The 16,170-nt window shown below is 35.9% G+C and overlaps 1 protein-coding gene across 7 annotated transcripts in view; it reads right to left on the reverse strand.

The window, feature by feature from the left end:
• DIAPH2 (diaphanous related formin 2) overlaps positions 1-16,170 on the reverse strand; it is an 811,118-nt gene that overhangs the window by 130,572 nt on the left and 664,376 nt on the right. The window contains exon 28 of one of the 7 annotated variants that reach the window (XM_073360858.1): positions 6,329-6,559. The exons of 5 other annotated variants lie outside the window; for them this stretch is intronic. In XM_073360858.1, coding sequence (XP_073216959.1) covers positions 6,549-6,559 — 11 coding nt within the window. In that variant the 3' untranslated portion in view covers positions 6,329-6,548. Of the gene's footprint in view, positions 1-6,328; positions 6,560-11,079; positions 14,857-16,170 lie in introns of those variants that run through there. One more of the 7 variants, XM_073360857.1, reaches the window with a different exon arrangement.

Consider the following 16,170-nt stretch of genomic DNA (forward strand, 5'->3'; position numbering starts at 1 on the left):
AATCACACTTTTAAAGTATATTGAGAATTTGTCAATTCCAGACAGCTACAGGACACTGATACCTTGTGATTATGTTTTTCACGAACTCAAATGGAAACCTAAAATATTAATTTCATGTTGCTGCTCCTGACAGAGCTGAGATAGTTGTGGACACTCCAATTTTATGGCTCCCAAATACTATTTGTCAGCAGTAATGGGCACTTGCATTAGAATAACAGTATAAAAATCATTACGGAAATAGCATTAGTGCCACAATCAAGTCTCATTTCCTAGAAACACACTTGACTATTAGTTTATATTTTAACAAAAGAGATACTATTTTTTCAGTCCACTTATGACTTAGATATTTGAAGATTCAATCTATCAAAAAATGTAATGTTACCACTATGATTGTTTCCCAGGGTCTGCTTTCATATAGAAAAGTGACTGTTTGAAGCTCCTCAGCCAAAAGGAATTTCATCACTCCCATTATTTACTGTAGTAGTAAAGCTTAGCCACAAATCAAATACTAAGTCATTTTTTTTTATCTGATTTGTCTGGCTCAAGGTTGCACTGAAAAGCCAGAAAAGAACCCAAGGGAAAATTTCTATCCTGACCTACTCCTTGCGCAATCCAAACAAACTTATCCTGGAAGTGATATGTAATGTCATGATAAAACCATACAAAGAGGCCTCTTGACTTTTAGGGTATCGCAAGGGGTGAAAATCTTTGCAGAATTAGACCCACTGATTGTAATATTGGTTTGCATCCAGGCCTTAGTAGTAAATTGGGTAAACCTTTCGTAAACTGGTTTGATTGCAAAGGGTCATGAATGGAATGCAGTCCTCCCATGAAAAACTCAGAGAAGTATCTTAGTAACGTTTGATTGGTTTGTGGTTGTGTTGTTTTCATTTAAGCATATTATGGTGCAGATGCTGAGCATTATGTAAACATTTACATTGCCAATAATGGGCCTCTAACTGCAAAACACATTAACCAACAGCTGGGATGGGAGGGGGAGTGAACGATAACAAAAAAAGCAAGAAGATTGATAAACACTTCACAGTGTAAATCATGTTAGAAAAGGAAAATGTCATCTTGCCTATAAATCCCTGTCCTTTTGTTGGTTAAACTTAATGTTGCTATATTGCTCCTTCACCACATTCTTTTTACTTCAGGGGACAAAAAACGAGTTGACTTGAACTCACACGTGCACTACTTCCAACATCTGCCCGAATGCTCTCATCTTAAACTCTAAAATGGAGGCATGGGGTGAATGTTTACTTAACTACAGTAAAGTACCAGGCACACACAAAATAATTATAATTCGAAAAGCAGATTCGGTTATTTGTCAAGTACACTGCATATAGCTGCTTCAACAATTTTATTTAATATCTTAAAAAAAAAGAAAAGGAGTACTTGTGGCACCTTAGACACTAACCAATTTATTTGAGCATAAGCTTTCGTGAGCTACAGCTCACTTCATCGGATGCATACTGTGGAAAATACAGAAGATGCTCTTATATACACAAACCATGAAAAAATGGGTGTTTATCACTACAAAAGGTTTTCTCTCCCCCCCACCCTGCTCTCCTGCTGGTAATAGCTTATCTAAAATGATCACTCTCCTTACAATGTGTATGATAATCAAGGTGGGCCATTTCCAGCACAAATCCAGGGTTTAACAAGAACATCTGAGGAAGGGGGGGGGGAGGAGGGATGATGATAATAAACAAGGGGAAATAGGTTACTTTTTATAATGAATCAACCATTCCCAGTCTCTATTCAAGCCTAAGTTAATTGTATCCAATTTGCAAATACAATTAACTTAGGCTTGAATAGAGACTGGGAATGGTTTGTTTGTTTGATTCGCTGACCAACTGTATGACCCTGGGTAGATTACAAAGCACTTGGATTTCCAGATAGGCTGGGAACATGCCGCTCCCTTTGATTTCAATGGGATCTGTAGGTACTAAGCTCTTCTGACGCCCAGGCCCTTAACTTCTCTGTACATTTGTTTCTTTATCTGTAAAACGGAGGCGGAATAAACAGTTCTGTAAAGCACTTTGAGATCTTTGGATAAAGAGACCTATGGTCTACACTTAAAATGCTGAACTGATGCAGTTGTGGCGCTACAGCTATGCTGATGTAGCACTTCAGTGTAGACACCCACTAGAGTGACAGATGGGGCTCTCCTATCACTATTGTAGTTAATCCACCCCCCTGAGAGATGGTAGCTAGGTCAATGGAATAATTCGTCCATTGACCAAGCACTGTCTACACCAGGTGGATAGGCTGACAAGCTACATCTCTCAAATGTGTGGATTTTTCACACCCCTAAGACACTTAGCTATGCTGATGTAAGTTTTCATTGTAGACTGGCCCATAAAAACAGACTAATAGCATCTTCACCCTTGCCCAATCTATCAGCTTCATCACTACTTGTCTTCACAAGATTATTCAGTGTTTTATTCTAAATTGCTGTCATCAACAATGTTACAGCATTCCCTCAGAAGTAAGAGGTTTAAAATGCATGAGACCTACTGTAATTTAAAAATAGGGGGTACTTGGGCAAAGGTTCTCCAGAAAAAAGGGTATAAAATATATGGAATAAGTTACTGTGGAAAGAGGTTGTAATAAAGACCATAAATGAGTTCAAGACATCTTGCTTTATTTTGAAAGAATTAGGGATTTTAAGAATAATGGTAAAAGAAAGAAAAAAGGCAGGAATGTTGGGGTGGATTGTTTAATCATATCCCTATAGTGGGTTTTTTCTGGTCCCTCTAGCCACAACTTTTGCATTTCTAACAGAGGCTTCACATCATCTTTTTCTCTTTCCAATGTGAAGTGCTCCAAAGTGTGTCTTTTATGTGCCTTCTTACTGTTGGATATCTTGAGTCAAATGCTCAACTTGCCTAAATTGTCATAGATCAACTGAATTCAATGGAGCTATGACAATTTCAATGCATGCAGCTAAGGATCTGTCCCCTCATGTGATGATATCACTTCAGACTTGACAATCACATATGCAGATGACACAATATACACTATACTCCTTTGTTTCACACTCTGAATTCTCTACCACCAGTTTCCTGATGCTCCTTGGTACAACCTAAATTTCTACCAAAATAATCTCTGTGCCAATGAAAAATCCTTCTTTTTTCATGTTCCTGACTCATTCTCTAACTCACTGTGCTTTAACACAATCATTCATCTGTAAATCCAACACCACAATTCATCCTTACCCTTAGACACCACTGGCTACAAAAGTACTTATTCACGCCTTAATTACTTCCCATCAGCTATTGCAAATCCCCTTTCTGATCTTCCTAAATCCCTTCTCTCTAAATCTCAGGTCCGTCAGACTTTGTGTCCACACTGTTCATTTGATCCAGGAAGCAGGACCAGAACACTCGTTTTCTATAACCTTTACTGACTTTCCATCAAGCTATGTATCTTGTGTTCCTGGTTTTTGAAACTTACATGGATTCTTGTTCTACTCTGACTCTCTTAAATTCACTGCCGTACCCAACTCACATACTCCTGGCTTTCGGACTCTTTTCATAGTGTGGATATTTGTGTTGTTTTCTCTCTTGAACTGCTTCCCATTTATTTATTTTTAATATTCCTTTCCTCAAATCAAATGAATAACTTTATCTTCTCCTCATGTTATTGCATCCTTACATTCTCCCTTCATTGTAGCTTCTGTAGTCTGTAATAATACTTGCATTTTTACCATTATTAAATTTCGTCTTTGGCTCTAGTCCACCTTCCTGCAGTTTTTCCTTTTCTACTTGTATGATAATCACTGCCCAGGATCTAATTTTGAAGACCCTCTCTGTCTGTTTCAGCCTCTTCTGTGAAGTGTTTTATGGACACTTCATAAGAAGAATTACATATAAAAATGTTATATCGTATCTATACTTCAGAAAATATTTTTCAAGTCATATGATCATTTGTGGAAGGAGTGAAACAGCCATTTATTCAGGTAATATAAAAGCAATAATAAATTTAACATTTCTACAAATTAACACCACTCAGGTTTATTATTGTAATCAAACTTAATAGACATGTGTCCAGCTGATTGCTAAACTTTTAGGATGACATTTATTGTCTTTATGCAATATGTTTAAATCTCACAAGATGACATTTGAACAGTGTGAATCAATCTATTTTATGGATGTTATTTTTTTCTATGACTTAAAAATATCTTTATCCTACCAATAATTTACTTGGAAGAAAATAAAAGGAGAATCATAACATATTGTTGCCCACTTAAACGTGAATGAAAGCGTTCTGAGACCTATTTTCTGAAACTGGCCATAAGGCCAAGCATCTTTTATTACAAACAAATCTAAAGCTGACCTGCTAATTTGGGAGACACCTGAGAAAATTATGTTTATATTGTGTTTATAATTCAGAGACAAGATCAGCTGCCCTTCCCTTAGCTCTACAAATAGATTCACAGGACAGTGGCATGGTAGCTAGCTGGTACTTTTTTGCCAGAGGTTTCTCTAGATGGATGCCAATGGATATTTCCCTCTCCTGACCAATCATAGCCTGGCTTTGCATTGGGCTGTGCCAATGGACATTCCCTTTGGCTCTAAGGAGCCTCTTCGGGAACTGCTCCCTGCCTAGGCTGAGCAGGGAAGGAACAATGGACCATTCACACTCTCTACCTGTAGCAAGGATTTTCCACACACCCATGCCGCTGGAGTGTGATTCAGGGCTATTATCTGTCCTTATCCTTAGGGTATCGTATTGGCATTCAGTTGCTAAATGTGTTGTTGTTGTTACATTGACTAAGCATTGCATTTTCTTTTCTGTTTGAGTCTAGGCAGAGTGTCATTCAGGTTTCCATGTCTCAGAATATTCTGTCAAAACTGTGCGGATAGACATTCTTTGCAGGGAATAAACACATTTGCCTGCTTAGGCTGACACGATAGGTAGGAAGAGGTTCGTATCTCCAAGAATTGTGAGATTCAGTGTGTGGCGGGGACAGACACACTTACTGGCAGAGACTGCCTGGAAGTCTCTCAGTGGTGCCCCTAACCCTCTCGAGAGGTGGTGGTGGTGGGGGATATAGTGTGGCTTGTAGTCTAATGTGCATGTCTAGGCCTGGATAGGCTGAACAGTATGATGGCTGTGTAGCAGTTTTAATCTTAGGATCTGCAAGTCAGGCTGCGCAGCTATGAGCACCACTTTGCTGGAAAGACTATGTTCATATTCCTCCTTCATTACTTTATGTTATGTTTATTAAAAAAGTCATGGCCATTGTGCCATAAACAGTTCCTTAGTTTATGCACAGGTTTTTTGGGATCCCCTGGGAAATGCATGCTGCCACTACAGAAATGCAAAAATATTGCAGAAACAGAATTTTTCAAGCAGCAAGTTGGTGGTGGGGGTTTAAACCCATTTCAAGATAACTCAGTTTTTATTAACAAAAACATGTCAGTTCCAAAATGTGATTTGATATCTATGCTAAACTTGTATATCCTTCATTTGTGCATATAAAAATCAGTATCTGAATGTATAAAAATAATTTCTGAATGGGTGTGTTTGCTGTTAACTCAATGGATGTGCATGCTAACTGTATATGCACAATTTAGACATCAAGCTTTCAAACTTTTGCCCTTAAAATCTAGTGAACATTCCTCATCAGAACAGCACAGCTTTAAGTTGAACTGAGATGCCAAAAATGTAAATGATGGTGTACTTGCCACTCATATAAAACCCAACCATACTAACTTGCAGCTAGTGTTTGGATTACTCTTTGTGAGAAACAGGTTGCCACATCCATTTCTGAGTCTCATAAAAGCTTATTTTTCAGTTCTCAAAGCTTACTTCCCCACACCTGACATTTAAATAGGCTTTTGGAATTGAAAACAAAGCTTTAGGAGCTTCATAATAGGCTGTGGCAACTCAGACCATGATAACAGCCGGATTGTGTAGCTTTCCTAGGACCTGCAAAATCATATGCTTAGTTCGAAAGGGCCTCTAAAAATAAGAGCAATAATAGTCAAATTTGATACCAGAAGTAATTAGCATGGTACCCTTGACTTACCCTATATGTATGAAGCATTGTAAGCAATTATGTTACATAAGATGTTTCGCAGATACCATGGTACCATACAGTTCTTTCATTACTCTTGTGTCATGTTTATCATTAATGGACATTATATATTTGCTTCAAAAGGACACATACTAATATATCTGTAGATTGTAACAGGAGAACTTATACCTTTGGTTCTTAAGGAAGTAAGAGAATAAATATAGTGCAGATATTTAAACTTTTTTTTATGCTTATAAATGTATTCAGATACTTTGCAGTATAACATTACAGATAATATTTGCAGGCTGTATTGTCTTATAATTTATACTAATAAAGGCAGGTAGCTCTTTTTCACTATTTATAAATCTGGTAATTAATACTTGAACTTTGGGTTACTTATGTAAACTCAGAAGTAATTTATAATAAACATTTATCCTTAGCACCATATTTTTGAATGACATTATTCAGAAAGGATATCAATCTCCATTGCATATTTTCATTTACACAGATTCAAGTATTACCCTTTAGCTTGAATTAAAAAAAATATGAAGGAAATTAACACAAATTTAATTTAAAGCAGTATACAAGTGTACAAGCAACACAACAATATATATAATGTTTGGAGTTAATAGTGCCATATATTGCTATGTCTGCCAATTACAACACACAAGCATTAGCATTTTTTATCAGAGAAAGATGATGATTTTACACACTTGGGAAAATACTTCTTGCACAGATATGGTCTATACGTATCTGGATTGTCTGGTATTTTGCGAATCAGTTGCAATAGGATCTGAGGTTAACATAAAAAACAACCCTTCACCAAGACATAGCATTCTTCAGTGGAAGATAATCAATACAGTTATGCCTAGATACAATGACACACAGGTAAGGACACTGTACTTATCCTAATTCACACACTTCTGCTTTTTGTATATTTGCCTGTATTCATATTCCTAAATACTCCAAGTTGTGAAATGTTTCATACCTATGTAACTCCCACAGTTTATAATGGAAGTTCTTGGCTAAAACCCAGGGCAGTCTGGTTTAGGAAGCTTAGGGGTTAACATTGCTTTAGTATTTTGCTTTTTTAATTCCCTTCTCTTTGCGAACGACATTCATCCCATATGCAAAGTAACACATGGACATGCTGTGACCGTAGTTTACATACTAGTCGACTAGGATATATTATTTAGTTGTATTACTTTAACTACCAAAATCATAAAATAAAATGCATACGTAGTAAAAACTGATTATACAACAAATACCTGTTTTTAAATTGCCTTGGGACTGTTTATGGAGCTCTCTGGACTAAAGCAATTACTAAAACTAGATCTGAATGCCATTATAGATGGTCTTTTCTTATATAACCCATATTTATATTTACCAATAAAAGCTGACTTAAAGCTTGCAATAATGTCTTGGTGGAGAAAGCCGGACAAATTTATTATTTGTGATCCCTTCTTTATCTTTTGCCATTACATTTGGGATAACTCTGAGGTACTTAAATGATATGAATAAGTCTCATTAGTCCACGACTCTTCTATTGTAAGCAAAAATCCTCCATCTAAAAATGAGATATGAAAAATGCTTCTACATATTGTGAAAAAATAAACAAATTACAGAGATATTGTCAGTGGAGTATAACAAAATCAAAGGATATTAGTGCCTCAGTACTATAGGATCTCTAAGATGAAGACCAGATATTTGGTGAAAGTAACATTGAGCCATTTATTTTCAAAGCATGGGAGACATTTAATTGTAGGTAGTCTGTTGCAATAATTTTTTTGTCTTGTATGCAAAGCACAGGTGATGCCATTCTGTTTGATTAACAAGGCAGCAAAATGACTCCACAACACTATTATGGATAGGTTTAGCTTCTGGTTTGTCAAAAAAGCATCTAGCACACTTTGCAAACTATATAAATAACGATAAACATTCTTACCAGCTCAGACAACAAACATGTATATCAGAAATCAATTTACTCATAAAAGTACCATTTGCAATACATTCTTTTAAATGGATTGGGTTCTAGCTGTGTGAAGTTTTATTTTAATGTGTTTTAACAAATAAGAGCAGCCATCAGGAAACCTAACTGTCTAACATGATTTTATTTGGTATAATAGAAGGATAAATGTGAAAGTCATGTGTTAATTCTAACCTTCAGGATGCTCATCATCAAAAGTTTCAAATTACAGTAAAATATAAGTTCTGTTCTTTTCTGGGTTGGAGAATTCTGATGGATTCAGACATAATACATAGATCTGGGTAATTTTTTAAAAGCGTGCACTGAATTTTTTTTTTAATTAAAAAGTGTCTTTATGTAATCTGAAAATTATCTAAAGCCATTAAAAAGCAGTAATGTTCTACTGTCTCAGTTTCATTTTATCCTATTGAAGTTTAACAAGTGGTGGCAGCTTTCCAGATAGCTCGCATAAAAGATTCAAATTAGGTGTCAAAGTTGAATAAGGCAGGTTTGTTTTAATTTTTTCTCTCTCATGCATACTGCTAAAATGGAAATGGTAATGACAATATAACAAGTTTCCTCAAATAAATCAAGTTCACAAGACAATTCTTAAATTATGCCCAGTGTGCATCTCATTGATGTGCTGCAAGCTGACATGATATTGATGTATGGTATTCAAAAATGATCCAAAAGTTGCATTTCAGCACAGACTGCAGTACATATTCTATTAATATATTCCACACTCAGATCTAAAGCACAAAGAGCATACATGTACCTTAAAGCTGTAACTCCCCTGCAGTGAGAAAGTGGAAAAGTGATGGCACATAATGCCATTGCAGCTGCAATATTTCTGAACTAGGACACTCAAAAAAGGGCATTAGCTATTAACATTTCTGGAAACTTTAAGTTTAATTCCACAGAAAACATTTAGCTGTTTAGTGGTAAGAAAAAAACCAGAAAGAACAGTTAGGTCTGCATAGAAATTTGCTTAAACAAATATTAGAAGGAAAATATTTCAGAATCAGATTTCTCTAATAATCTCGTACCCTGAGGCTATTTCCTTTTTCAGTTTTAGCATGTCAGGACATTGGCAAAGTTGTAAAAGAGCAAGAATATTTTTCTAAAAGGAAACAATACTACATTGAAAATATGCAATTTTTAATGTTTAGAGTATAGCCTCTAAAGACAAGAAACCTAGTGAAGGTACAAGATTTGCAGTTAAATCCTGTAGTCATGTACAATAATAAAACAAGCTTAAGAAGATAGAGCATGCAGTGTGTGTCTCATTAATTATCGTGCATTTGAAAAATCAATGTATCAATTAATATGTAGGACTGCAATGAAATGTAGTCTTTTTTATTTTCACAGCCTGATGAGGAAGAGATTTTATTGAAACAGTGTTTAATTAATTATAATGTATTATATTAAAATCTACCTGTTCATTTGCAAGATTTGCAAAACAGGAGACAGGAAAAAACAACAGTTTCATACACAAAACTAGATGTACTTTTCCAAACCCATAATTTATTTGCCTATGGATTTTACCCAGACACATTTATCTAGGTGTTTATAAATGCACAGAGAAAAAGAGATAAATATTTCTATATCAAATATATCTCCACTCAGGGTTGCTATCATAGAGAAAATAAACAGTGTTACTTTTCAAGTTTTAAAATAAATGCTTCTACAGTGAATTTCTTTCACAATAGAATAAAATTAATTATTTTAAGGCTGCATACACTAATGTTTAAAAGGATCATTAAGAAAATGATTCCCATACTGGGCTAAATCCTGAAGTCTTCCTTCAGGCAAAACTCCAACATGAGATTTTGCTGTTGTCAAAACTCCTGGTAACAACTTTGTTAAAAAACAATATTTCGTCCCAAAGCAAAAAAAAAAAAGCCTTGGAGTTTTTCACTATGGCTATCTGAATGGGCAAAAGTCTGAATGAATTATCTCAAAGGAAGGTGCTATTTCTTTTCAGTCACTTTTGAACTATTACTGCCCTGTTTGGTATATTCTTCCAGAAAAGTTACAATACTAAGTGGCACTGTGCACAAGATTTTACACCACCAACAAACCCAGTCAACTGTTCTGCTTTGCCATACTTGCCATTTGTTCAAAATACGACACACACACAGATTAAAAATACCATCAGGCAAGAAAAAAAACCATTTCTGTCTAGTAGAAAATATACGATATGTTACATCTGTACTTCACAGGCCTTATAGCTTTGGGTCCAAGAAAAAGTAAAATAAAAACTTCGTAGGCACCAAAGGCCTTTGCATCTTTCAAGGGCAAGATTTCTAGTCTGTTGAATCTTGCAGTGCTGAACATTTGTAATACGCCCTTAAGTCTTCTGACTTAGAAATGGATGACAACTAAGTCTGGAGCCACAAAAGCTACAGAGACCCCCTAACATATTTTCCATCTACCATAAGCAAAACATCAACATCAAAATCCATTCATCCTTCTTAGCATCCATATCTGGGGTGTCTGGGCTGTAGCAATTGCACAATTGTTAAAAAAATAAAAGATAAATCTTTCATTTTCATCAACACTGCCATTTCTTACCCAAATCTATACTCTAGGGTAGCCAGGAGGCCTTGGGAAGTCCCTGGGCGAAGATGCTAGATGGCATAAGGTGTGATTAGTTAGTGGAGTCTTGTTTGTGATTTGTAGCAGCAATGAAGAATCTTCTTTTTACCCATGACAGTCAAAACTCCTACTTCTCTACCATGAAGGACATTACATAAAGTCATTGTAGCCCACTCTTAAAATGCCCCACTTCCCTTACTAAAGCAGTTTATTCTATGCATCACAAACAGGTACACTGGGTCTTGTATTGTATCCCAAGCGCCCTCCCCCCCGGCCTGTCAATATAACCAAACTTCCTGATCCTTGAAAGCAAACACATTTATACTTATATTGTAACATTTTCATATCAAAACTATAAATTTATTTTAAAACATACATTTTTGGGTTACATTTTCGGGAACTTCCTAAATTGCACCACCATTAGTTGCATGTGTAAACCCCTTCCTTGACATGATCAAGAAGGATAACTTCTTTCTCTTTCCACTTTCTCTTCTTTGATGCCGCACTTGTGGTATGTATCAAATGTTTATAATGATAATTCCATCTGCGGCCCAAATACAGATGCAATACCCCTTTCTGCATTACCAGATATTAACATAGCACAAACAATAAGGGCCCTTTTCTATAAACCAGAAAAAAACACTTTCGCTTTCCTTTACCATTGTAAAGCTTACTTTTAAAACTCAGTCATGCACTCTTTCCTCTTTTATTAACAATTAAAACTTTCATCATCAGTATCTCCAATTCCAGATTGTACATCTCAGATTTAAGGTCAGATATTAGCCAGCCAAGATGTGGTTATGCAAGGTGGAAAGACGGAACAAAGAGCCTCTTTGCCCTTTTCCCACACTCCCCAAAGCACAAGGACCAGAATACCTTAAAGGGAAAGAGGAAGGGATATATCCTCTCCTTCAACCCCAGCTAAGTCCAGTGAGCTCCAACAAACCAAGAACTGTGGGAGTCATTGTATCCCCATGGAACATAATGCCGTTAGGAGTAACCCCTGAGATGGGGTGGGTCCACATTGGTCTGTGTGTCTTAACTTAAGTTTCTTTGGAATTTACAGTACACTTTAGTACTCAACTCTGCTACCAGGACAGCTCCTGTTATTTGTTAGCGGTACTTCCCCGTTCCTGTTATGAAAGTTATTTGCTCTTGTTAGGGAGCCCATCTTGGTCCTTTCAGAGTTCTTTCAAAGATCAAAAAGAAGGAAAACATTACAATTGGTGGTTTTAGTAGTAAAATTGTCTTTTACATATTAGCAGCCACCACTGACAATTTGCCTCTTTTGCTAAATGATATTTTTATCAGTCAAGCTGATCAGAATATCATACCATCACGTTCAGGTTTGTGCCTCTATCTTAGATCTTCTTGATAAAACCATAAGAAGCAAATACACCAAAAGAAAGATCTACTTTTTATGTTAAGACTAGCGGTTTCAGCTATTATCTCTCTTTCTCATGTTGTTGTTGTTTTCATTTTCATTATGCATTGGTTTTGGCAACAGGTTTATGATATGAAACTTCATTGAGATAGAGAACACATGCATGAAAAAGAAACTGTGTGAAATGACCATATTGCTGGGGTATTTTTATCATGTGGTTGAGTTTGCTTGTTATCATGTACTTAAGGGAAATATACCACAATTGCAACAGTAACAACCTACAAAATATCTCTCTTTCACTTGGTTTTTGTTAAGAATTATGTTATTTGCAGTCAGAATAGCTCAAGATGCAGCAGTGAAATGAAACCTATGTCCAACGTTGCCAGAGAACAGAAAGAAATATAACATTAATGTTTCTCTCTCTTATTTGCTTTTGATTAAGGATGGATGACTGCTACCAAGACCACTTGAAGATGAAATCTTTGCCCTAACTTTCAAAACAACAGCAAAAATATATTTCCCTCTTTCTTCTTTTGTGTGTGTGAAGGATAGATGCTGACTTTCTGGAAGCACTGCAGCAAGTTATGAATAATGTATGAAATGAAAAATTCTTGCTTACTGCACAGAGAAAGTACAGACAGCTAGCTATATGCTACATGCTAGCCAAACACAACCAAACAGCCCAGCAAGCTAAGAAATCCCAAGACCTACCCTACTTCTCCCACAGGAAATTAAAACAAAATAAAATATTTTTTTTGTTTCCTCCTGCTAAAACCCCAGAGGCACTCACTTAGCTCCTGTCTAAAGAAGATCCTCACTCATGAAAACTCCAAGCCCCCATCATCAGAATCCATCCAGAATACTAAAAAGGAAACTAAATAACATTCTCTTTAGAAGTTTATAGTGAGTTTTAAAAGTTGGTAAAATTTTCCCATCTAGCTCCCATTTAGATATTGGTTGTAAGTCTCAAAATCTCATCTACAAGCGTCTTCCAGCTGTTTGAATATTTTGGAGAGTTACGTAACAGAGAGGGAGTGGCTTCCAAGGCAAATGAGAGAGTGTTTACTTTTAAATTGCTGTTTCAATTAGGTACTCAAATATTAGGTGGTGCTAGAGTTTGTCATCTACGATCTGAACTAATTTAAGGGGTAGTCCACATTTTGACATGTCAATCTTACTTGTTCAAACATATTTGTGGTTTGATGGTACTGTGATACAACATGATGATACAATGCAAAGATGTTGTGATGCAACATGTTTGTTTTTATATTCTTCCAGTAAAAGTGCTTATTATTAAACTATTTGTTGAGTTACTGCCCAAATACCCAAATAATGACAAGGGTCCCATTGTGCTAGGTGCTGGAAAACAAAGACGACGACATTATTCCTTGCCCCAACAAGCTTACAAACAAATGAAAACACAGACAAGTGATGGACAAAAAGGATACAATGTACTAGCCAAGGGTACAGAACAAAAGAGTCCTCCAATAATTTTATTATTATTTCATTTGTAAAATAGTTTCTCCTTATTTGGTGGCATTGTACTTACTCAAAGGCTCCCCATGAGAATGCTTACGCCCATCTTTAGTTTTAACTAAAATTGACACACAGATCAGTGTTACTGTAAAGACAGAAGCACAGCAGTTCCACATAACTCTCAAGGAACTAATCTGTACTGGAGCAATTAAAAAAACTAGTTTGTGAATCTCATAAGGTCCTTAGCAATATCCGATTATTGATACCTCCAAGCCTAATATAGTTCAGCTTTTTGTTGATTACACTTTAGAGACCCCTTTCTTCTCATACTACAAATGAACAACTAGATCTAAATGTTAAAAAGGGACTAATGATTTAGGGTGCCTTCATTTTTGGATGCCAATTTTACACACCTTCATACGTCCTGATTTTTAGAGGGTCTGTACTGCTCAACACTTCCTGAGAAACCACGTCCCTGTAAGGAATTTCAAATTGGGTGCTCCCTAAAAAATAGAGTCATGCAAAATCACTAATCATCTTCTAAAATTTAGGTCTTAAAGCCTATTATTGAAAGACTCATAAAGTCCAAGGCCAGAAAGAACCATTGTGATAATCTAGTCTGACCTCCGGTATACCACAGGCCATAGAATTTACCTAAAATAATACCCAGAGTACATTTTTTAATTTTTCAAGGCTGGCTCAGTTTAACACAGCATGAAATTAAAGGTGGCAATAGCTCAACAATAAATGGATTTAAAAGCAAGAGAATTTTAAAGACAGAGTTGATTTGAACAAATAGCTATTTGTGGATATGGACTGTATCCATTCAGCCTACGTTACTCACACCCACAAGATGAAATGACATATTCCAGGATAGTTATATCCTGCTATATTCCTTATATATGCAAATGATGTATGTATAAAAATGAATGTAAAATGTCATAACTAATTATTTTCTAATGAAGCTGAAATTTTTTTTGACTCACAAGAGACTAAGATAAAAATGGATTATAAAATTCTGTTGAACCCTCTATTGATTCTGGGCAGAAGAACCATCAAATGTTCTAAGAATGTCAGTCACATGTGGTTATTCATCATATTTCTGGAATATATGCAAGGATTGGTACATCTACGCCATCACTGTTAAACTGTAGGTTTGTCAAAGGGGAATACTGGCTTGTGGCCAAATAGTAGTCTGAATTTCTGTCATGAAAATAGGCATCACAAGAGGAAGTTTCTTGCAGAATATTCTTTCTTTATGCTAACCTTTACACCATTTCCTATATCAAAAATCAGCCTGCTAAATTCATGCTTTCACAACAGTCAAATGGAATTGACCCTATATCTCGCTGTCCTGCAGAGATCATCGCTGACGAAATATGCATGAGAGCTGATTATATTCTGTTGGAAAAGGGACAAGAAGAAGTGATTGAAATTTCTATAGAGAACATCAGTTCTTGCTTAGAACAATTTTGCATATAAATAGGGCATAAAACAGTCTGTACTCAATTTGTTCTCCAGTTGTTGACAAAAAATGTCATCAACTCCACTGTATATTGCACTCCTAAACTTCTATCTTCTGGTAATGCAAACCTAGATCTGATTAATCAATCAGTGAATCACTATGCTTATGTAGAGTCACCCAAAATGAGAATCTCATTGCCCTTAATAAATGAAATAAGAAAGCAAATTAAAAATCAGTATCAAGCAAATAAGTTCTGAGATTAGTTTTGAAAAGATCCAGGAGCTAATATAGAAATAGGAAAGCAGTTCTTCAAGGAGCTGCAAAATGAGTCAGAGGCCAAGGACCATTGTCAATGGTCCTGACATGAGAAACTATTAATGTCTGGGAAGTAATCCATGCAGAAGCAGAACACAGAATTTATAATGAAAAACCTTCACTCGTAAGTGGGTAAAATCTCTAGTCTGATGTGCTGCATCTGAACAATACTTGAACATAGATTGAAATTATTTTTATGTAAGATCTATGGGATAATTTGAAGATCAGAAGGAAATGAATATAAAGAAGTGATCTGCTGCTATAAAGAAGTGATCTGGAGGTCAAAGAAATTGCTAGAATTGGTCTGGTGTGAGTTTAAGAACAGTGAAACAAATGCATTAGCTTTAAGAGGGTTACACTGGAATCTAAACATGCTATTTTGTCTTAGAAATATCTCAAAGTGAGTACTGAATGGCCAATGTAATTACTTTATGTATGAAAATAAATTGTGCTGTATCTTTCCCATCTGCTATTTATTCTTTTATACACCATATTGGGTTTTAATTCAAGAACCTGATGATTTAGGTTAATTTAATCATTCCTTTCTGTCTCTCTCTTTTTCTAGAAGTGAATTTAGTGGCCATGAAAGGTCCTAGCTTAAAAACTTTGATAAATAAAGGACTTTCTTTATCAATACAGAAAGTACAGTATGGACAGTTCCAGTGCATACACCTTCACACTGCTGTGCTCTTGTGCCTGAAAACTGTTACGGAAAGACTTACTCTAGGGAAAAAGGATAATTCAGTTCTTGGCCTTTCTGCACAGAGTGACAAGGGTGCCAAACAGTGAGTTGATTTTGTGATATAATGTTTATTAGGGACTGAAATAAGACCAGCTCGTCCTTTTACATAGGCTATTGAACTGTTATTAGCTGGCAACCACTTCTGATGACTACCAACATATGCAGAAAGAAAAGGAGGACTTGTGGTACCTTA

Source organism: Lepidochelys kempii, chromosome 9, assembly GCF_965140265.1.
Source record: "Lepidochelys kempii isolate rLepKem1 chromosome 9, rLepKem1.hap2, whole genome shotgun sequence".
Taxonomy (NCBI): Eukaryota; Metazoa; Chordata; order Testudines; family Cheloniidae; genus Lepidochelys; species Lepidochelys kempii.